General features: G+C 37.9%; 1 protein-coding gene across 1 annotated transcript in view; it reads left to right on the plus strand.

The window, feature by feature from the left end:
• GRM7 (glutamate metabotropic receptor 7) overlaps positions 1-23,397 on the plus strand; it is a 350,262-nt gene that overhangs the window by 170,803 nt on the left and 156,062 nt on the right. Inside the window, exons 3-4 of the mRNA XM_067303664.1 lie at positions 8,040-8,181; positions 8,996-9,150. Coding sequence (XP_067159765.1) covers positions 8,040-8,181; positions 8,996-9,150 — 297 coding nt within the window. The remainder of the gene's footprint in view (positions 1-8,039; positions 8,182-8,995; positions 9,151-23,397) is intronic.

Below are 23,397 nucleotides of genomic sequence, written 5' to 3' on the forward strand. Positions count from 1 at the left end.
TGAAATTTGGGGAAAAATTGTGCTAAATGTCTCCAAATAAGGTCTCCATCATTTAGTACTCCTTTTAAGGATCTCTTGAGAAATGCTTATTCAGTAACTTGTATTTCCATCTGGTAGTGCTAGGGCTGTTGTCTGCCTCCACTAGCCTCAAACCTGTTGGATCAGGGCACAGTTCTTCCATAACCATCAGCACACACTGGAGTAAGTAATGTGACTTGCATATATGCTTGGCTGCTTCAGGCCTCGTGATGTAGCTCCGTAGGTGGGTAGGAGACACGTCTGTAGACAGCTTTGCTGGCTGGGGACAGCCTTTGGCAGAGTTTTGGAGCACAGCTCAGTCGTATCGCTGGATCTGCCCTGTGCTGCCACTATCATGGTGCCATCAACACTGACACAGGAGCTATGAAATAGGCTGCTGTCATGAGCGCTACATGCTGCCAGGTGTTAGGGATCGTGGATTAGTCATGCACAGCCCCAGAGTATGACTTGGCCAGCTCTCTTCACTAGCCAGGTAAGTGACCAGGCTTTTAAATGCTGTTCCGAGTACAGCCGGGATTGTTCCAGGTTGCAGTACAGCCCATCACCTACCCACAGCCCTGCAAGCACAGATTGAATTTAAAAATTCCTTTTCATAGTAGTAATTGTTTGTCTGCGTTCATGCAGCCTTCCAGGTTGTTAGAATAGGCTGGAGCTCTCAGGCCTATCCCATATGGGTACCCGGAACTCAACATCCGGCATTTGAGATGTTTTCTCTTATGTAATCACTTCCCATTTCCAAAACTGGCATCTGATCTGAAGTCTCTGCCAGGAAGTAGAGCTGTCCCACAGTTGCTCTTTGAATAGGGATTCCCATCCCACATTTATGATAACTGGTTAATTAGAATTTGTGTTGGCGGGGGCTAAAAGACAAATGATTGCTCATCCTCCCAGCTTTCCCCCCTGAGTGTGTCTCTAAGGACTAAAGGCACGTATTGGTGAAGGAAGTGCGTGATGGTTCTTTTCGTCCTTCCCCTTAGATGACATTAGCTGCAGTGGTTGACTGTGAGGGTACACAAGATGCCTGTGATGTTCTAGCAAGTCCAGTAATCGCAGTGAATCCAGCATCTCAGGTATGAAAGCACCTAGAATAGAGAGCATATGGACAAGCACCTTGAAAAGCCTCAGCTTTTCAAAAAGCTTACATCTGAATATTTGGAATAAATGATAGTGAGGAAAAAAGTTGGGAATGAACAAGTCATGTAATTTTTTCATCTGTTGTATATAATGTATTTATTGAGGTCAGATCTGACTTGAAAAATACTTAATCATGTTCGGTATCTATCTGAATAACAGAAAAAAGCATCCACAACTTGAATGACAAATGATCAGTCACCCAGTCAGTTTAAGCTGAACTTTCACCTGTGTTATTAAAATCCTGCTCCCTCTGGACCCTCTGCTCTCCTCCAGCTCACACTTGAGAGCTGATCACCAAGAACTTCCACCCCGGCCTGTGCCTCCTGGTCAGAACATCACACGACTAATCACGACAGCCCTTCAAGTTTTTCACCAGACAGGGAAAAAAGGCCCAACTTTGCTATGCATTTTGTTTGTTTGCCAAAAAAATTTGGAGATGCTGATAATTCTGGTTGAAATGTTAGCATTTCTGTGTTTTCTCCAAGTACTGCCAGTGGCTTGTAATGTGGGGAATTTTAATGACTGGAATAATTCAAAACAATTGGGTCAGTCTGCCAAAGTGACGCAAAACATTGGGAAAACTAGAAGCTATAAAACCAAATAATTTAAAGTTATTGTTTGAGGAAATGGTTTGCTGTGTTGTTCTTATCCTTTTTGTAGATTATTGTGCTGTTTTAATGACTTACTTTTTGGACAAAGGTGCATCTGGAAAGACTGAACCTAACAGGTCTGCTCCTGGTGTTGCATTCACAAACTTTGTTATTGCAAAAATGTTTGTTGGCAGCAGAGAAGGATTAAAAAGATGCCAATGTTAGACATATATACATAGCCTAGAAGAGAAAAGATACTGTTTCAAGAGTAGAATGGTATAGCAGAATTAACTTCTTTGGGTTTTTTACCCACACAACTTTTACTGTTGTGATCACTTTTCATATAATTATTTCTGTGAATTTCCCAAACTCCATCTTTAAAGTAGTTAAGTATTTGCCCCTTTTGCTCTCTCACTCCTGTTTTCCCAACATAAGCAGAAGTATTTTAACTAAAAAACTCAATCATAAGAAACTTAAACTAGCCAGCTTCTGGAACTCAAGAATTTCTGAGGGGTAAAGGAGAAGAGAGTTTTTCTACTCCTCAGATTTAGTTACGCTGTTTTTCCCAAGACCATTGCAGCTGTTCTAATAAAATTTGGAAAGGACACTAATAATATTAATCACTATCCATCTCTTTGTCTTGAATATTTAGATACTTTATGAAATCAGTCAATGTATCACTTCTAGCAAAGACTACAAGCCCTTTTGGATAACAGTGAAAGACCAGAGAAGATCCATTTATATAAATTTCCCGAATATACAGAAAACTGGAAATGTTTTTCTGAAGATCATTTGTACAAATGTTGTATCTGGCTGTTGAGACGATAGGCACATACAGCATAGATGAAACCACTAACCTTGCCTTCCTTTTAATGCAGAGACTTTGACGATTGCAGCTGCTTGTTCTAGTGAGGAATAGAGCTATTCAGTATGTTTGAGTCATTTTGTTAGCCACCAACATGTGCCAACATTTGTGGAAATAATCAGAAGCCAGGTTCAGTCTTGGTTGTCTTAAGTCTATGTTTGGTTAATGGATGGTGTTTTTTAACTACAAGTTTTGCCAGCATCTCTGGAGAAGAAAAAGAAATTAGCATTAATTTTATTAACTGGAGCTATTCTCCAAGCTGATGTGTTTGTATAATTCCTATTGACACTGCTGAGAGACTCAATATACATCAAAGGAAGACTGAATTATGTCTCCTAAACATTTCCATGAAGTTTTCCATTTCATATTTCGATGATGCCATTAGTGCTAGAAAGAATCAAAGTCTTAATGATGCAGCTGCATGCTCATGTACAGAGAGGGGCCATGTTTGAGCTTTGAGAACACTACATTTCTTTTTCTTCAAGCATAATGGAAGAGCAGGCATCAGCTGCCTGGCTTGCAAATACTGTGAGTTAGGCAGAACAAGGTAAGGAAACATGTTGTCTGCTTGCAGAATTGCCTGAGTGCTGTATCTCAAAAATACTGTAGTTCAAATCTCTATTATGTGTCCCCTGTATCCTTTATAATGGGCTTTGCATTTGGTTGCAGAACTTCAATTATCTACCTGTTCTCTTCATTCACCAGAGAGAAATAATGTAACAAACAATGGGAACCTCTTTGTAACCAGTTGATAAAAATCATAGTACTCTTAGTGAAGCAGCCCACGAGATGATTCAGAGGCTCCTTGATGCCGCTTCGTTTACGCACTGTCAGGGCTGTTGGCATGCAGAGAAGCTGCAGCAGAATCAGTTTGATGCAAGAGCTCGAGGACTCCCATTAATTGATATAGCAGTTTGTAGCTACTTAGAGCATTTGCCAGTTCCCCAGTCAGTCAAGGGTAATATATTACTGCAGAAGTCCTATGACAAAATCCTTAATTTGCAAGTTTCACATTTTTACTGCTTAATTCCCTTGGAGGTTTTTACCTCAGGAGCACTGTGAATTAACTTGACAGTTTAAATAACTGTGCACGTGTATTTCCTCCTGTAATAAGAATGCAAGATGAGAACATGAGAGTTAAACTTATTCTATATATGTCATCTGGACAATATATGCCAAATTCCTATTATTGTTAAGAAATGAAAAATGACGTGTGCCTCTGCCTGTAATGAGGTCCTTCTCAGAGGCTGAAACACTTTTGAACAAGCTTATATGCTTGAATGTAAACAGAAACTCATGTGACTGGTATACTGGTGACCGGGATCTGTCACCTTCTCTTTTCTGTAAGAGCTTGTAATCTGTTGTCACATGCTGCTTGGTGTGGACTTGAACAAAAATAAAGCAGATGAAGAAAATGATAAACATTGACCCTTTTGCTGACTGAGAGCAAATATTAGTCAATTTGTAATAGTGTCACTTTGCTGGAAGAGACACCAGTGATTTAAAATCTCAATATCTGCTGACACATCTAAATTATATCATGTGGGTCGTGGTCCTGTTGCATCTTACTCTCTGCCTTTTTTGTTTACCCTTGACATGCTCTGTATTGCCCTAACTGTTTCTATTCCTAATGGTGCTTCAGAGATTGCTTTCCTAATGCTGAACTCGTCCTTTGGCTAGCCCTCATCTTCTCACACTTAAAGGTGTTTTTATTCAAGGGTCTTCACAGTCTAGCCTCTCTCTGCCTTGTGTCCACTCAGCACTGGGAAATTCACTCTCCCCCAGTCAACCCTTTGTGTTGGGTTAGCAAGTAGTTTCCTCCCACTTGCTAAATTTTCAGTAAAAGACAGTTTCCTGCTTTCCTCTAAGCAGCGCTCACACTTTGCAGAGGCTTCCCCTGAAAATCTGCAGAGTCTTCATTGTTCTCACGCAAATCTTTCCTCCAGGTTCCCCTTGCAGTTGAGCCTGCAAAAAAATGACAGCAGTACAGCTGCTGTTTTATTGAAACTATTGATGCTACAGTCATGCAAATGTATTTGTGGTTTGGCCATTGATATTTGCCATTTATTCGTAATTCCTGCATACCTTTAACAGAGGTGGCACACACGTTAACAAGATACCACATCAGCTGCTCCATTTGGGAAAGCTGTGTCACTGCCTCTGGCTGTAAGAACAATTCTCCATTTACTTTAGACAGTCACATTAGCACAGTGTCTGTAGCACAAAAAGGAACGGAAATGTGGACCCCCAGTTCCAAACTGTTTCCTTCCTCTATCCTGTTCCCTGGATCTTCTTTCCTTTAATAAATCCTGGGAAATTACATGCCTTTAACTTGTACATTGCAATAGAGGTTTTCTTCCTCACTGTTGAGAAGGTCTGGCCACAACTGCCTCTCTCTCCGAAGATGCTCAGTACAGCTCTAATCATTATCAACTGTAATAAGATTTTTTGAATCTTCCAGCCAGGCAATAGGGACTGCCTGATCCACGCAATAGGTATATTTGTTGTCAGGATAGGTTGCTGAAATAGCAGCCTTCCTAACTATTTTTTGCAAGCACTTAAGTGGTGTATGCCACAACTAATATTAAATACTGATTTTTTTTTTTATAGTTTTACCATAACAATATATCATCTGGTCTAGGGTGGTTTCCCTCCCTCCCTCCTAGATGCAAGCATTCTTTAATGCAAATATACTCTTAACTATAGAAGTATTACTGCTGTGGATTTCACGTCTCGGGTCCCATTGCTTCTGTTTCTCTGTGCTCACCCCTTGTAATAATCTGCAGATTACACCACCATGTGTATTTTCCCTATGATGGAGCCTTGATATCTAGGAAAATGCAATTATAAGCATTCTTATTTCCTGATTTAAAAGTTCTTAAACTTAATTTCTGGTACAGTTCTTTGAAATAACAAGATGTTGAGGAATATTGCTCTGGGTCCCTGTCGGCTGGTTTCTGGTCTTTGGAATTGCTTCTCTGACCCTCTCAGGAGAGAGGCCCACTTTTTCAGAGCGAAAGTTATGATGGATTGCAAAGGATGTTTGCAGTAGCTTCAGAAGCGTCTAAGTAATGGTTCCATCCAGCATGCAAAAACTCTTTGGTCTTGATACTATAAAATATATCTTCTCCTGTCCTGCGTGTCAACATGGGAGCTTCTTGAAAGGATACCGTAGCAGGAATGTGTATATTTTCAAGTGACAAATCTGGCACTTTGCAATAGTCTGCTCTTTTTTTCTTTTCTCTCAGTGAATTCTCCAAAGTTCCCAAGCCCTTATTTAACAAGAGAAATAGGAGTCTCTCATGGGAGATTCAAAGTAGCTTAGCTTGGAGTGATGGAGTGCCAGAGAGGGCAGTGGTACTTTAAAGTAGCAGCTAATAACTTTAAATTCTCCTTAGGCATGCCAAGACAGAGAGATTTTTCATCCTGAGGAGCAGAAGGAAAGAGAGGCTGGTCTTCAAACTGAAAGCACTCAGTGGCAAAGAGAGACATATAAATTGCTTTCCCCTCTATTTTCTGTTGGTGCCTCTCTGCTGATGGATGCCCTGTCTTTGGGGGACAGTGGTCAGGGACTCAAAACCAGAGCTGGCCGGGGGGTCATTTGTTTTTACCCAAAGGGTAATCTGCACCAAACAGGGTATTTCAGGGAAGTTGGATAACTCTGTTCATGAGTTTGAGTTGATTTCATCTAATTTTGACTGGGGAAAATAACAAGTTATAACATTTGAGACATATTTAGATGTTTTGAACGCATTAGCAATGGGCCTTTCTTTGCTCATTTTGAAATGAAGTTTATGTTTAAAAATCATTATTATTTTCAAAGAAAAAAGGTGGAAAAAGTTATAATAATTGTAAAACAAAATGAAACATTTATGTGAGTCAGAGAAAATCTTGGGGATTATTTTTCTGTTTTATCTTTTCTCAGCCTTTCCTTTTCTCCAACGTTTTTTTCCCCACAGAAACTATTCTTTTCTTCCCCAGAGTTTTTGGGTCACCTAGCACCAACAGACCTGACCTGCTACCAGGCAACCTCCCTGTCAGCTTCTCTACATCTAAAATAAGGAATAATGATACTGACCTACTTTGTAAAGTGCTTAGAGATCTGCTGATGGGACGTGCTATAAGAGAGCGATCTTTTGTAATTTTAAAACCATGCGCAGTTGTTCAGTAGGTTTCCTCTAGGTGTTCATATGTCTGTTTTGCTGTATTTTAGGAAGATTGTGTTGTTCTTTGACAGATCACAGGCAGATAGGCTGTGCTGATGGTACATGCGCCTTCTTCTCTAGAAATCCTTTACCATAGACTCTAGAAATCCTTTACCATAGAACACCTTTTCTATTTCTTCGTTTAACTGTACTTTTTAATCTATATTTTTAAAGCATATCTGTGAATATCTCCTTTGTCCTGCTGTCTTTTAATTAGCTCATCCCCACTGCTGTTTTTATTATGCATCTCTAATACTTAACACACTGTGCAGTATACTGAAGGAAGAAGTTAGTATCTAAGATGCCATAAAAGATGAAAGAGTTTATCTCTGAGAAACAAAATAATAAAAGTAAAAGTGTTTTCAGCTTCCTACAATGACAGGGAGAAGGTTACTGCTGATGTGATTTTTTTTTTTTAATATTTTTTTCCCTAAAACAAACTAAATGTATGTTTTGTATGTAATATGCAGTTTTAACGTATTTTGTATAGTTCTGTGGTATGGATGTATTTATCACTATTACTGTATTGATACTACTTTTTTAATATTACCTGTGTACTTATGAGAATTATAGTTCACAGACATTTACTTTGTCTTGAGGTTTCACTTGCTTGGGCAGCTCCACCCCATTCCAAGATGGACACTTGAATGAGTCAAGATTTTCATGAACAATCTTTGCTTTGCAAATATTTCAGTTTCAACTCCTGTGCTGTTCCTATTTCAGAAGTTGTTCCTGTTTCAGTGGAAACATTTTCTCTCAATATCCTTCAACTCGCAACATTAAAAAGAATCCTGGCTCTTCACCGAGATAGTTTGTCTAATGCATTGTCCCTGTCTTTTGCCTTTCAGCTTGTTTTTTTTTTTCTTCATTTCATTCAGTTTGAACTTGTTCAGTTTTTATCCCTCTGTTGTCTCGTTTGTTTGTTTTGCTTTTCTATGATGTTATTTTTGCCCATCTGTTTAATCTGTGACCCTACCCAGCCATGCATATTGTATGTATCCTGATGAGTGGTCTATGCTTCCCAAAAGGAAAATTAATTGTAAGAATGCCTTGAAAGGCCTAGCATGAAGATTAACTGCTCCATAAGAATGGTAATCAGATTTGAGAGTTTTCTTCCTCCTAGGCTCCCCTTCCAGTTCATGTTTATTTCCCACTGTCTTTCCTTTGCTCATCATTTACAGACTTCTTTTCTTCTTTCTTGAACAGGTGGGCTCTGCATTGCTCAGTCCTTGAAAATCCCACAGGATCGCAAAGACAAGACCATCGACTTTGATAAAATTATCAAGCAGCTTCTAGAAACTCCCAATGCCAGGGCCATCGTTATTTTTGCCAATGATGAGGACATAAAGTAAGGATGATTGAGGGAATTCATTTGTTGTTGGTAGCTATACAGAAAAAAGAAAGCAAGTAAGAATGCAAATAATGGCGTGGAAATATCTGTTGGTAAAAACATTGTGGGAACATGGAGTTTACACCTTATCACAGCAGCAGGGAAAGGGAGTGCTGAGCAAGGTCTGAATGATTTTCCTGTGATTACAAACAATGTCATAAGATTACTCATGCGTTTGATAGCAGACCTGACCTTACCTTTCAAAGAGACATTATGCCCCTCTCTTCATACTAATAATACTATGTATTATTCATTAATGCAGGCAGTTTTATGGCAAATGGTGGTTACTAGTTATAAAATGGCTTGGATGCTCAAGGTTAAGCCACGCAAATCAGATACCATTTGCCCTTAAAAATAATATAAAAAGTATCTTAAAACAGTGTGACTCTCATTTCTTACTTGCCTTTGTTACATCTTCTCTGTCTGTAAGTTTTAAATTAGCTTAAAGTTTTAATTTGTATATCCCTGAGTGGCTCAGTTATACAGAACAACACTAATGAGAAGTTAGGATAAAGTGTCAGTAAAGTCAAGGGCAACATTTTAAGTTTTAGTGGAATCAGGATTTCATTCTTAGTATACAAAGTGAGTTAAACAAAAGAGTCAGTCAGTGCTGCATGGATCACGACACTGTCTATTGTAAAATTTCTGGACTCTGTTAGTTACAGGAATATGCCATTTCTGTTCATTCTGCAGTCTTGCAACACACTGTTTTTACTAAGCAAGTAAATGCTTCAGTTAAATTCATTTGTGAACAAAATGTTCTTTTCCACAGGCAAATCCTTGCAGCTGCTAAAAGGGCCGATCAAGTCGGTCATTTTCTGTGGGTGGGCTCAGACACTTGGGGCTCCAAAGTGAGTCCGTTAATTCAGCAAGAAGATGTTGCTGAGGGAGCAATCACCATTCTGCCCAAGAGAGCAACCATAGAGGGTAAGAGCTCCTGATTGTCTTTCTGTCACAGTGTCTCACCTTCTTTTCCTGTTTCATGAAACTCCAGTGGTACAAAATTGATTGCCCATATATTTTGTCATATCTTATGTGAATAAATATGTATAGACATGGTAAGGTACAATGAGTATAAAATAAATTAAATAAGTCTTCATCCCCTGAGATTTTCCTAAATGTATTCCTGATCTGAAAGGTGTATGTTATTTCCACAGTTGAAAACCTACCAGCAGTTATTTATTAAAAGCATGATTTCAGAGCTTATATTAAGGTTTGGTAATAACACAAGGCCCTTACTGCCTGAAAGTAAAATAAAATGATCTTAGTGTATAATATATGTATGTGTGTCTGAAGGATAGGAAGAAAAAATCTGTTGCAATTTACATGTCACATCTTATTCAGTGGATGTGTTTCCTAATGAAGAAGTAAAAATTCATTTTCAGATGAATAGTGTCCCTATATTTAAAATCAGTTTAATTTATATTTCATTCAGATCAAGCACCACATATTTTTATATATTACTCATGTTGTTCATAATATATGTATTTGTACATACACAGGTATATAAAAATTTAGGGACACTTTATTTTCCTTGTGCAATTTCTTCCTTTTGCAGCATTTCTTTTTTTCCTGAAGTCTTTATTTTCTGATCCTTCTTCAATTTGTTATCCCCTTTGTCTGCATAGGTGCTTAACAATTCTAATGGCTTCCTCCAGGGCAACCCAAACCTGCTGATTAGAATCTGTGTTCTCCTTTAAAAATCCTTTATAAGGGAGACAAAAGTGATGAAAAAGATCTCCTCTGCTAGTATATGGCTTTGTGTTCCTCATCTGCCAGACCGAGTCTCCACAGAGTCTTTGGAACATGTTTCCTGCATTAAAATAAGCTCTGGTATCTTCACTCACAGGAGGACCAAATATTTGCATTCCTTTTTACTGTGTCTGCACTACTACCTCATTAATTATTATTCTCAGATCTATAATATGCCTCATCCTTTCATATTTTTGAAATCAAGGAGGCATTTTTGCATGTTACTTTTCCATAATGGCATAAAGTTGATAGACAATTAAGCGTTTTTTTCTGAAACAAACAGGATATTTTAATTATCCTATCATACTGTCTATGTTCATCCTTGAGGGTTTTTGACCTAGAAACTAAAGGTCTGCCAGCAAGACGCACACACACAAATAAAAATTTTCCAAATTTACTTGTTTTAGAATATATTCCTTCTATATTACACACTAAACACATTAGACATAATGGGAAATATGTAATTTCCTTTTGGAAACAATAAGTGGCGATTACAGAATGGAAGGGTTCAGGTATAGAAGGTCTGTTAACAGATTCAAACATCAGCAAATTCAGTGCCTCTACAAAGAAAAAATGTTTCCATTGAGCTCACAAATAACTCCTTCAGAATATGAAATTCGGCAATTGCCTGAAAGTTGGTTAGTTGCATTTTGTACTTGTAGTTACGTAGATTGCATGACTACTTGAGTTTGTGATGCTTAAATTATATTTTGCCTATGTATCTATTTGTGTTCATTCCTCAAGAACTGGTGGCATATGGGCAGATACATATTTTGAGGTCCATGAATTGTGTGTTATTCTCTGAAAGGGAAAAACACTCAGCAAAAAAAAAAAAGGTACTTTGCTTGGTATTAAAGGAGAGGCAAAGCAAAAATGTCCTAGAATAAAAGTTACAATGTCAATAGCAAATGCTCCCTGAATGCTTTGTAACCACTCAGAAAGGTTCAGGCTGGTTCTTACCTTTTTCAATCCCGTTCATCCATCCTTAATTACCATCTGTATTTGCCATCTGCTTAGTCCTATCAGGAAGAAGAGTAAAGAGATGGTTAAGAACACACAGCAAATTCCTGTTCTCCTGCACAGTAATTTTCATATTGTCCTTCACAGGCAGAATTTTTAGCGCTATCCTAGTAACTGTTTCTCTTTGTAGGAAGTGTTTTTCCAGAACTACACATTTATCCTTTCAGACGGATTCCATTTCTAGTTCATGCATTATGAGAAATGTTCAGTGAAATCTGTTACTTAGAGGAAGTAAGTAATCCTTAGGTGTTAGCGTTTTCTTACTTAGTGAAGCTGTTATCCGTTTGGATTGTCTGGTTGTCTTGCATTTAGGCTGCTGTATTTTGTTTTGTTTTGTTTTTTTCCTGTTGTTGTAATTTCATTTGGCTATGAATCCAAGAGAACTGGAAACAGACATCTTAATGTCATTCTTTTATCATCAAGCAATGAACATCTGCTTCCTAAAATTTACTAATGCATTTCTTTTGATGAATACATAAAATAAATGAAATAAGCCCTGATTTTTCCCTATAAATTGATGGAAACAAACTAAATTAGCAAAATGGAACTGAATTTGCCCTAAAGGAACATATCTTGAGCAATATCATAGTCTGGCACAGTCTCCTCTTTATATAGTGCTCTGCAACAAGGCTGCAGTCTGCCCCTACAGCTCATAGGCTCCGGTTCAAGAAAATAGTTAAGCACCGACTTAATTCCCACTGAGGTTTGTGAGACTTAAGCATTGAACTGAAATACCTGCTTCTGTAGGGATGAATAAGGGGGTTACCCTTATTTTGCTCCTCAAGATCATCTTAATTTTATTTCTTATTTTTTATCACTATGTTAAGTAGTACTTACAATATATTAAAAAAAGTTTCCTAACAAACTTCATTGGAAACACAGAGCTTTGTAGCTTCTTCTTCTAAAAGGGTTGCTGATGGTGGAAGAATACCATACCTTAATCTTAAATATGTGATTCTGCTAGCCTCTTCTTAGACTTCAGGGGACAAATCCTAATCTAATAAGCCAGAAGGTGTTAAATTTCATTGAAAATTAATGTGCTAGCATATTGAAATGTATATAGTACACTTTGGATTATCAAACATTTAAAGTCTGTAAATCTATCGTTCACATAAATCATAAACTGAAACAGAAAAAAAACATACAGGAAAAACATTTAAAATAACATTTCTTCAAATCATGGCTCCTCTGTTCTAAACACAAGCTTTAAATGCAGGTGTGTTGGTATATTCACACTTGTTTACACATACGCGACTTGAAGAGCATTCCCTATTTTTCATGGCAGTGGCTTAGTAGCCTGTGACTCCACAGGGAGTTTAAAGCATTTGGTTTCCTGTAGAATCAGGCCCCAGATATGCAGTTGCTTGTCTTGATACTGGATGTCACTCTTGGGACAAAATTTTCTTTACATTAGTCCCATGGGGTGATTTGGGAAATCATTACATGAACCGAATTCATTCATCTTAAGTCAGTCTTAATATAGCACAATTGTGTTTGATGTAATTATGCTGGATAAAGTTGCATCTTATTTGCATAATTGCAGTAGACAGTGAGCCAGAGGAAGTGCACACTTAAATAGTAATCACTTCATAAAAACTTGTGTTGGAAACAGGCTCCACAGCCAACTTCAACCAAGTATCAGCTGAGCTGAAAGGCTTTCCAAGGTTTGTAAGGAAAAAGGCAGAGGTGTTTATTTTTGGAACAACCGTTGCGGCAGAATACTGTATTCTGGTTATTATTACTTTGAATTCTTCCAAAAAAAAGGTTGTGGTGTTGTGTCCTCAGGTTCACAGTAGATTACTGAAACAGCTACCCAGTCCTGAAACTCAACGTATGCACACAAGAGCAAAGACAGTATTTTATGTTGCGTTGCAATACTGCAAGTACCAGTGCTTATGGAAGTAAGATTTTCTAGTCAGGTGCCGTATGTTAGTCTTTTACTCAGAGTATATACTTGTAACCTTGCTGTAAAAAGGTCTAATGTAATCACAGAGTGCATATTAGTGCCAGAGGGTGAGAAAAATTAATCAGTTTAAACAACAGAAAAAAAAGATGTATTTTCTAATTAATATTTGAATGAGGTATATTCTTATTATTACTTTATTTTCATTTTACAGTAATATAAAAATGATGAACATCTGCTGCTCTGCATGCCTTTGACGTTAATTAAAACAACACCACAACAACAACAAAAAAGCAGAAAAAACTCTTTCTCCGCAATCCTTTTGGTTGATTTTTACCCACTGCTACTTTGTTCACCAGATATCCTTACTCTTCTTCAGCCACCTGAACAAAGAGACAAACCTTGTGCATTGGGGAAATTCCTGTATGAATTTTTCATTAGGAACAGAAAGAATCCTGTGCTTTTCTAGGGAAAGGCGTGATTCAATAAAGAAGTGTCAACGTGAAGTACAGGAAGGGTTCAGGTGAGCAAAACCAGGCTATTTTGAAGCAACAATGTGATCGGGATCATGGTAAAATGGGAGACGTTGAGGCAAATACAAAAAGTCTCCAAAATTTCAAGTGCCACAGGGAAGGTGGAAGCCATGTGGAAAATCAAAAGAAAGGTTGAGATTTCAAAAAAACAAGTGTTTCGTTCTTGCAGCTTAGATGGACTGCTTGCCTTTGGACTAGCAAATTACTGTACATATGAAGTCCTGGAAGCATTGTAGACCATTCAATACAGCAAGAAATATAATGTGGAAATGAATGCACCCTGGATTCCTGTAGGTCATAACATCAATCCAGCAATGGAGTTCTGCTAAATCATGGCTGGGCCGAACAGCTTCAAGCCTATTTCTTTGTAGATTTAAACGAACTTCTTCCACAGTAATCTTTTTAATCACAAACTGACCTTTAAGAACTCCACTGCCACTTTAGCTCTTCATTTTTCAGTAGATTTAATAAACTTCGGAGCATTTCCTTCTCTTGTTATCACTAGTGTACCCAAATCTAACTATACTTTTTAACTGCCTGGGGTAGCTCTCTTCATTACACCATATACATATATATATATAGGAGTTACTTGGATGACCCTCTGATTAAAGGCAGTAACACTGCTGGTCCTGACACCAATTTAAGTTCTCCCTAGCATGTAGTTTTAAAGTCATGAGTTCCTAAATTTTGTCCCTGGAGGAAAAGCAGTTCTTTTTGCCAGTGATAAGAAAGTATCTGTGGCATGAAGGAAGGAAAGACCTGATCCTTTAGGATAGATTTATGCAGTACTTGCTGAATGAATATGGAAAGTGATCAGATAATACATCTACAGAAGATATTCAAGCCCAAGATGGTCTTGGGTTTCAAGGTGATGGTGTCCCCCCCCCCCCTTTTTTTTTCTTTCCCACCTTTTCTTTTAGCCTAAGCAATTTCCAAACTTCAGATTTTAAATTTTCTTATACCAGTCCCAAGTATCTATTCATGTTATAAATGATACTTTAAAATCCTTCAGGACTGTGACAGGAGAGGCCCCTCATAATAGGTAGAACAGTAAAATTTAGGATTTTGATCGAACCTTGTGGAATTTTAGGGAAGAGAGTGTGGAGCTGAGAGGGGATTTTGTGGCTAGAGCTCTACATCATGGTCCAGCAATACTTTTTTAGCAAAGGCAGTGTCACAGCTGAAATCAGCAAACAAGCAGAGCAGCTTTATTTCTGCAGAAATGACCCTGTCCTGCAGCTCCAAGATTTGTCCTTTCCTCCTTAACCCCATCCAGACATTGGGTGAAGCATTCTGGGCTTGGCTGGGGATCACCGGACAGTGACACCTCTGCTTTTTCTTCCAACCTCAAATCTTCTTGTCCGAGTTTTTGCATAGGAAGAACTAATATGTACTTTGTTAAGCATGACATGTGATGTAGCAAAAACTACTATTTTCAAGAGACTAGTGATTTTTGCATGCTTCTTTTTATCTACCTGCTCTGATAAACACTGAGGTTAATAGGATCTTGAGAAAATACTGAGCACCTTCTCTTTAAGTAGTATCATCAGCAGTGCAGAAGTCAGGTAAAACTAGGTATAACTAAGGATTTCTGAAAATCATAGCTATATTTTTAAGTAATCTAGTGCTACCGGTAAATTCATTAGGTTTTGCAAATGCTTCGAAGAACTCCTGCAAGGTTTCAAAACTAAATGTATATAACTTTCATGAATTAAAAGTGCCTCTGTAGTCAGATACTTCTTAGAAACTTCTTTCTCTTTAACTTCAACTATAAAGAAGATAAACAGTATCTAACTCTTGTTTTCTATTTTTCTGTTCCCATTTTCTGTCAGAAAATTGTCTAATCAGGCTGCTACATTGTATTTCGCCTTGTTAGCATCCATGCGACTGGCTTGGCACTTTCAAATATCTTGTTCTTTGTTTAACTTTCTTTTTCTTTTAAAAGAGTCTTCCTCATTTTTCTTACTTATACGTGATCTTTTTCTTACTTATATGTGTCTTTTCATGGATGCCAGCTGACACTGAAATAAAGACCAGGAGTGGAAGAGATGTAAGATGAGAAACACAGAGGCTAATATTTATTGCAGTAGTAATTATTTTGAATGTTTGGCAAAATATTTTGCCAGTAGTGAAAAAATTGCATTTATGGTCTGAACCCAGAATTTAAGATCAATGATTCAATTCCAGTGAACTGAAAACATGGATGTGACCTAGATTTGCAATCTGGTGAAATTCTCAGCTATGAGGTTTAAGGATGGCTCAAATTCAGCACAAGTAAGTACATAATTATTTAAAAAAAGAGAAGTGTTGCAAAAGCTGTAAACCAGCATAGCTGTCCTTGAATTTTTCAGTTATCTCTTTATTTGCTCAGCTTCCAAAGAAATGGTGAATCAAGTTTTTAATGTTCTCTTTTTATTTCCAGTAAGAATTGATTTTCTTTTTTTGTTTGTTTGGGCAGTGCTACATCTGCAAAAAACAATAAAAGAATAGCAATTTATGGAAAGTGAGAATGAAAGTATATCTCACTATTTGTTTCTCTGGATTATCTCTTTTAGATTTCGAAACTCTTCTTTTTAATGTGCTTTTGGGTGAAAAGAGAATAATCAAACTATCAAGATATTTGTACTTTCCTGATTGTCTTATGATTAAGAGGACAAGTACAATAAAGATTTTAATTAAAAGTCAGAAATTAAAAAATCAACAGTAAGAGCCTCAGTCTTTTCTCCTATTCAAAAGAAGGTAATGTTTTAAAATAGTTTTAAATAGTTACCTGAATCCTCTTTAGAAAACTAGATTCTAAGAGGACTGCAAGTGGGAAGATCCTTAAGTCCTTTTTTAATTTTTCCATGTTATTTTACTGGGACAAAAAGCTATTCCATAGATACCGGGCCTTCACAATTTAGTCTTTAGCTCATGAAAAAAGGAGTAAGACGGCTTAAATTTAAAAATATTTACAAAAGGGCCCAGATGTAAGTTAGTAGCACATTGTTTAGCAGCTTTCAAACATCTTACTTTCACATCCCTAGTCTAGCAAAGCAAAAGAGCTCAGGGTTAATTTTTTTCTGTTTTACAGACAATATTGAATTTTATCCAATATAAATAAAATACAGAAATGCTGTTCTGTAACTAGCTATAGCTGCTGATATCTCAGTGTCCTTTTATCTCCCTCTCTGAACAGAAGACTGTCTTATATCTCATAATAATAATTATAAAATAATCAGTGTGGAACTCTTTATTTACCATCTTGTTACGAGTCTTTTACAGGGCTCTGTCATTAGGTTCTCAAGTTTTTTCTCTGTACCCTGAGGCCTCAGACTGTGCTTTTAAGAAAGTAAGTGAGATGGAAAGATGTAGCTTTGGGGTTTGTTTTGTTCCAAGCTGCTGTGCTGTTGTGCCAGTCCTGCGGTGAGAGGCTGCCAAGGGCTGCCCAAGTGTGGGAATTTGTGCAGCCAATGTACAGGAGTGGCTGTAAACTCTAAGTGCCGGAGGGGAAACAGGGAAACAAATCATAAGAGAAAAGTCTTAAAAGAAATAGCACAGACAGTCTCTCCATAATTTTACTCATTCTTCCTGTTACCTCCTCTGAATTTTCCTATCATCCTCTTGCTAACACCCATCTGATTTGATTTTCTTTCTGTACTGCTGAAAAGGCTCTAACATAGGCAGATTTAGTCATCTTTAGCCTCTTCATTTTGGCTGTTTTGAGAACACTGAGACCAGTAAAGAAATCTTCCCTTTCCCCACTATCGTCAACAGAATGGGAGCTGGGAGGGTGGTCCCTGCAAGGGAGTCCGGGATACTTCACACAGGGTTTTAGTCTTCTGGTTTAAATAATACAATTAAAGGCAACAGCAGTCTGGAAATGCACTTGAAGTTCTGCTCAAAGTCCTTTTCATGTCAGTAGTTTGAAAGAGTGACTTGTTTTTGGACACTATCTTACAAGTAAAGTTTGCATGAGGGACTATATATACATATATTTGTTTATTTGCATCTTTTCCTCTCGAGTAAATAATATTTACCAGCTTTGGAGTTAAAATGCTAAGAGTATTTTGTGCTCATATTTATTAAGTAAGTAAGTGCAGAAACCATCTTTTAAGATACATGTTTGTTCATCCAGTACATTTTGTCAAAAAGATCCTCTCAAGTCCCCCTTCTTGTCCCTTATAGAAAACATGTAAGTTGTCCAAGGACAGGTGAAGGAAGTATTTACCTTTTGCTCTTCTCTATCAATCACACAGTGTTTATAGTCATTCTGCCTGCAAATTTGTTGGGAATATATCCTTCCCAATGCTGATGAACCCATTAATTGAATTTAAATTAATACTGCAGTTACCTGGGAATCCAAGACACCCTTGCAGCCGTGAAAAGCTTATTGCATGTCGATTTAAGCATGTTGAAAAGTCACGCTGGGAGCTAAGATCTGCTTGGATTCCTCCATGCTTAGCGCTGAATCTCATTTCCTCTTGCCCCATTCATACGGGCTCCGTCGTGCTTGCGGGAGCGCAGCGTGTGCAGCAGAGGCAGCCCAGGCAAGTGTCCGGATGTGGCCAGGCCGTGGGCTTGGCTGAGCACTACCGACGCATGCACTCTTCACAGGGGATGTTTAGTAAGCCAGGTGTCATGTGATGCTTCTTTTTATACGTTCTTTCATGCTCTGCCAGTTTGAAGCTTCCTCATGAAAAGTGCAGTGCAATTAAATCTTGGCTTTAATACCACTCTGCAGTGATGCAGTCTCCTGAGATTGATAGATATGGTAATGCTGTTGAGATTCAGCCAAACAGGGCCTATTCTCTAACTGTAGAAAGAATTTGTATATTCACTGTGGTGTTTCAGTAGCAATGCAGTGCTTAGCTTTAAAAGGTTGAAAAGAAGGCTTTGGGGAGAGGTTTAGTAAGTTCAAAGAGCCAGTAGCTTAAGGGGAGCATTATTTTTTAATATGCAGATATGGGAAAGTTAAGCAACACAGTTTTAGAAAGTTTCAAATTAATGTAATTTTTGTAGTTTCCTTTTAACTTAAGGCATTGAAGCTTTCTTTTCTTCTTTTGTTTAAGATTCCCTGTAACTGTTATTCACTCAGAAATAAAATGTCAAACTTGATCTTTGTACTGCTACAGACTCAAAGCAAATGTCCCCTGGAACTCCAGGCCTGTGGTTCCATAAGGAACATGTTCAAAAAACCCACATACGGTTGCAGGTTAAAATGTAAACTTCTACATAGTTGATTGAGACATAATTATAGAATAGTATTTTGCTAAACGTTACACATCTGGCTGTTTTTTGGTGATCAGTTGTTGAGATTCTTTTTGATCTTCTTTGAAAGTTTGAAGGTCTGGTCTTTAGAACATTAGAGAGAGTTATCTGCCTTGCTCAATACAAGACACAGTTTTTGCCAGACACAGCATTAGCAAGAAATTTTATCTCAAATGGAGTTTGAACCAGGACATTTTCAAAGGGCACTACCGCTTCATAAAAAAGGAATTTGGTAGGAAGTTTAATTGGACCACAAAAAACGAGTGTAAAATTAAGATTTAGGGTGCTTTCTCTTTGGCTATTGAAATGAAAGACCTGGCTTGCTCATAATAGAGGTACTTCTCTGATTTGAGCCATCTGTTACTCATTCTATGGATATATGCATATATATATATTTCTATATTCTGTGTATTGTTACTAGGGCTTGTGTGGGCAATTCCTTTGGTGTTCATGTTTAACTGTTATTTCAGGACACTGTAGATTTTCTTGGGTGGTGGTGTTGAGAGAGACATGTGTCCCCTCTCCCCCCTGCTGAATGATTGACACAGTAAGAAGGCATAATCTGTAGATTAAAAATATTTAGCTGTTGATCACTGTTCAGATATGTAGTCAGTGGTCTTTGTTTTGAGTTATCCATCTTCTAAACAGCAGTATTCCTCTCAATGATCTAATCCTGAAGTTGTCTGTTGAACATGGTCAGGCAGAGCATTTCCATCCAGAAACAAGGACCGTTATTTTTAGAAAGCAGACTGTTGTTGTGTGCCAGCTCCTGATTGGCATGTGATGTGGTAAGAAACTCCAAGTATTCCTCTGAAGGTTTGCTCTGCACAGAAGGCATTAACGGGTATGCTAGATTAGAGAGGGTTCGCAAGGAAGTGTTTCTTCCTCCACACTGGAGACAGCCATATGTTGCTTTCCAGCATTTTTGCAAGGAAGCAGAGCCAAAGGCAGCTTAGGCTGGCAACCGAACTTTCCATCTTTGGGAAACATGTTGAGCAACATGTGAGTAGCATGTCGGGAAGCACATGAAGAAGGCAATGACTGTATCCTATAGGTATAAAGCCCCCAAAACATATCCTTAGGAAACCATAATGTTTTCTAATGCTGTTAGTCTTTGCTTTTGTCACCACACAGAGTTGCAAGACTCATATATTTGATAGGGATTCATTTTCTGTTTGTTTGTAAAATTGACAGGATTTCCAGAATCTACAATTTATCTAGGAAGCTGTAACAATCATTCCTCTCATTCTTTGTCCTCAGGGAAGACCATTAGGTAATACCAAAAAGTAAAGAAGAATCCCGACTACATGCAAAGAGACTTTTCACAAGTCTCATGATCTAAAAAGTACACAGGAATTTGGACCTGCATTGTTCCACATCAGTCTGTGTGGGAAGCTGGGTTAGCTTTTGTGTGCAATGAAGTTCTCTAGGTCTGGTAATAAGCAATGCTCAATTAGACCTTTTATATTGGAGCTTGATTTGAATTTTCAAGAGTATCTTTTTGAGACTGAATGTTGTGGGGATGATGAAACTCAGTGGATCTCACCTGACCCTATGTGAATGAAACTTCTGGGCTGCTGAAGCAGAGCTTGGTCTTGGAGAATTATAAAAATAATGTTTTAGTTTGTCATTCTTTTTAGGCATAGATACACTAGAAAGAGAAGTCAAGAAAAGATTTTGCCACTTCTCCCACTCCCTTAGAGAAGAACTGGCACCGATACCATACCAGACACAGCACCCGCATTGTGTTTGACTCCTTGACTTGATCCACCAAGTTTAGGGAGCTGAAGCGATGTTACAGTACTGTGCTAAAAGCGGAAGAGCTATCATTGCTGGAACAGAGGAGTGGGAGAAGGGAGTTAAGGCGTGCGGGAGCAGAGGGGTAAGGTGTTCCTATAGCCGTCCGAAGCTTCGCATTAAATGTGTGCCTGTCACTGTCAAGGAGAGGGAGAGGAAAGAGCTCCCCTCTGCTGTTTGCTGGTGAGTTGCATCTGGCCTGATATTTGTTACACTATTAATTAACATTTTAACACATTTTTCTACTTCACAAGAAGCCTGTTAGCAGGGTACTCATTTTGCCATTCATATTTCACATATTCTTCATGTTTATTCTTCACATAAAGAGGCTAGGAATTGCAGGAGCTTTCTCAAATAAACTGTTTCTATTTTAGATAAAAATATCCATGAATGATCCCAAATACATAGTTTAAAAAATATAGTTCAGCAGGAGGGATGGAGACCGTGGATTGTTGCTAATAAAACAGATGATAACTTTTCATCTCTGATGTACTGCTTTGACTGAGGTTAGTAACAGAAAGGAGTTTATTTAATACAATGTGTAACATAGATATGTCCAGTCCAATGCCTGGTGGACTAGCCATAGCTGCTGCAAAATAGGAATCAAAAATGACACTTATTTGAGCAGAAGGACTGGTGGTTTCTTGTAATGTTTAGTCACATTTGTAAAAAAAATTGGACTCAAGAAAGAGTTCTGGGTAAGGACTTTGGGATTAGGTCCATAGATACTAGGTGACTGTTTATTTTCCTCTGCAATTATTACAATATTTTAATTTGTGAAGCTTCAGACTCTGAAATTGGGGACAGTAAAACACAGAATACAAATACAATCTGCTTGTGCCATAAGGTGATGGAAGAAATAAAAGGTTCAGTCATCAGTCTTTTCTACAAGGGATATTTTTTGCAACAAGAAATTAAAATAACATTAATATATTAGAAATTAAAATGAAAGAAACAAGATCCCCCTGCCATCTGCTACGTAACTACCAGTGTAGCCCATTGGCGGAGCATCTGTGCAGGGAAAGGAAGAAGCCAGGAAGGAAAGGGTCTCCTGGTTGTGGAGCTGGGCCGGGCCTGCTCATCGTAGCCACCGAAAACAGCAGTGCTTCTATGTTTATATGCAGTTCATGTAGGTCACGAAACAAGACAGGTTCCTATTTGGTGGCAAAGAAGAGGTGAGGTACATTAAACATACATTGCCATTTGAACCTCAGGGCATCCAAAAGACTTGCTTCATTATTTGTTGCACTCTTTAAAGCACTCTGTGCTGTTAATGACCTGTCTTTCACATCTAGCTGTCTGGTAGATAAAAGGGCAAGTATGTATTTATAAGTGTTCAAGTGCTCATCAGTTCTGCTCCTCTAAGAAACTGCACATGTATTTTCAGAAATATGTATTAAAATCTCATGTGTAATTTATTCACATATGTTAGATCCTCTACCAAGATAACATTGTCTAATATATTTATAGTAACACATTATTTCCACTCTGCTATGTTTAAATTCATGCTTCTCAATATTTCTCTCTTTTTCTTATCTTTTGTTATCAGCTATTCCATTGCACTTTACAAAATGGGAATAGGTCTTAATTTGTTTATTATTTCTTCTACTGCTTAGGATTTAGTTTTTCTCTGTCTGTGAAAGGTATTGAGAGCAAAAGTTACTAAATTCTCACAAGGATTTTTTTTTCTTATTTCTGACTATGTAACTAGAATTTAAAAAGATTCTCTCTCTAGGCCACTTAATTAGTATCTGAAGTCTTCCATGACTCACTCACTCTCTTTATTAGCAAGCCTGCAAAGAAATACTACTTCATTCTCTCTCAAGTAAAGCAAAATGAAAATTAAGTTTCAGCCTTTCATTAGAGTAAAATGCAAATATGATGTGCATGTTTGCAAGTGACCAAACAAATATGCTTACATTAAACATTAAAACTATTTTCACTGTAGGTATTACATGTATTAGTTTTGGTGTTTTCCTGCAGGAGTAGATATTGATACTTTCTTAATTCTTGACCTGGGTATTTGGAGCATCCTGGGAAAGACCTCTGAGGGCTCCAGCATTCCTTCTCCACAATTTCTGAGCTCCTGGACTGTTAGCCCATTAACTGTAAGGGTCTGCACACAAATGCATTTTAACTTCAGTTGTGTGTTTCCAAAACAGGCTCTGCTTAATTGGGTAAGATGGATTGAGAGAGTAAAATATATGTGCTAATTTTAGATGGTGGACAGAGATTTGAAAATGTTTTTTTTTTCTTTTTAGTTTGCATTGGTGATGTTAGCATGATTATAGGCTTTTGAAAGTAATAGTTTAGGAACTAATACACCTAATTTCCATAAAGATGATACGATGAATGTTAAAGTGCCCACTTCACTCATGCTGGGTTTGCAGATCTCCTTCAGAAATATGTTTTCATTTTGTTGACTGACTGTGACAACACTCTAGTGATCAAAGAAAATGGAATATAATTTAGGAAAAAAGATTCTTGAAATTTAGAAAATTTAGAAAAAATGAATCCTGAAAAGAATCTGTTGTCACCTGCTTCTTACCAGTCTCAAACCACTGTTAAAATTAGGGGAAAGAAAGGTCTAGAAACAGAAGGCACGGGCTCCATCTCTTAGATCTCAGTGGTCGCTGATCCCCATCTCTGACCTTTCAGCTGATGTTGGTTCACATTTTTTTCCATTGCTCCCTACCAGTCTTCTGTCTCTCACTGTCTTCAAAACACAGTAACTCTAGCAACTTCTTTTGTCATTCTGGTGAACTGTAGTCATCTTTACTGAAAGGTGTGCGGTGCACTGTGGAGCATCTCTCCTCGAAAGCAGTGTGTTACAGCTAGCGTCAGTAAGGAAGTCTTTGTAGGTCTGCTGCAGCTCTTGGCTAAGCCCTGTGTGTGCTGGGAGATAGCTCACATTAATTG

This window comes from Apteryx mantelli, chromosome 12 (genome assembly GCF_036417845.1).
Source record: "Apteryx mantelli isolate bAptMan1 chromosome 12, bAptMan1.hap1, whole genome shotgun sequence".
Lineage (NCBI taxonomy): Eukaryota > Metazoa > Chordata > Aves > Apterygiformes > Apterygidae > Apteryx > Apteryx mantelli.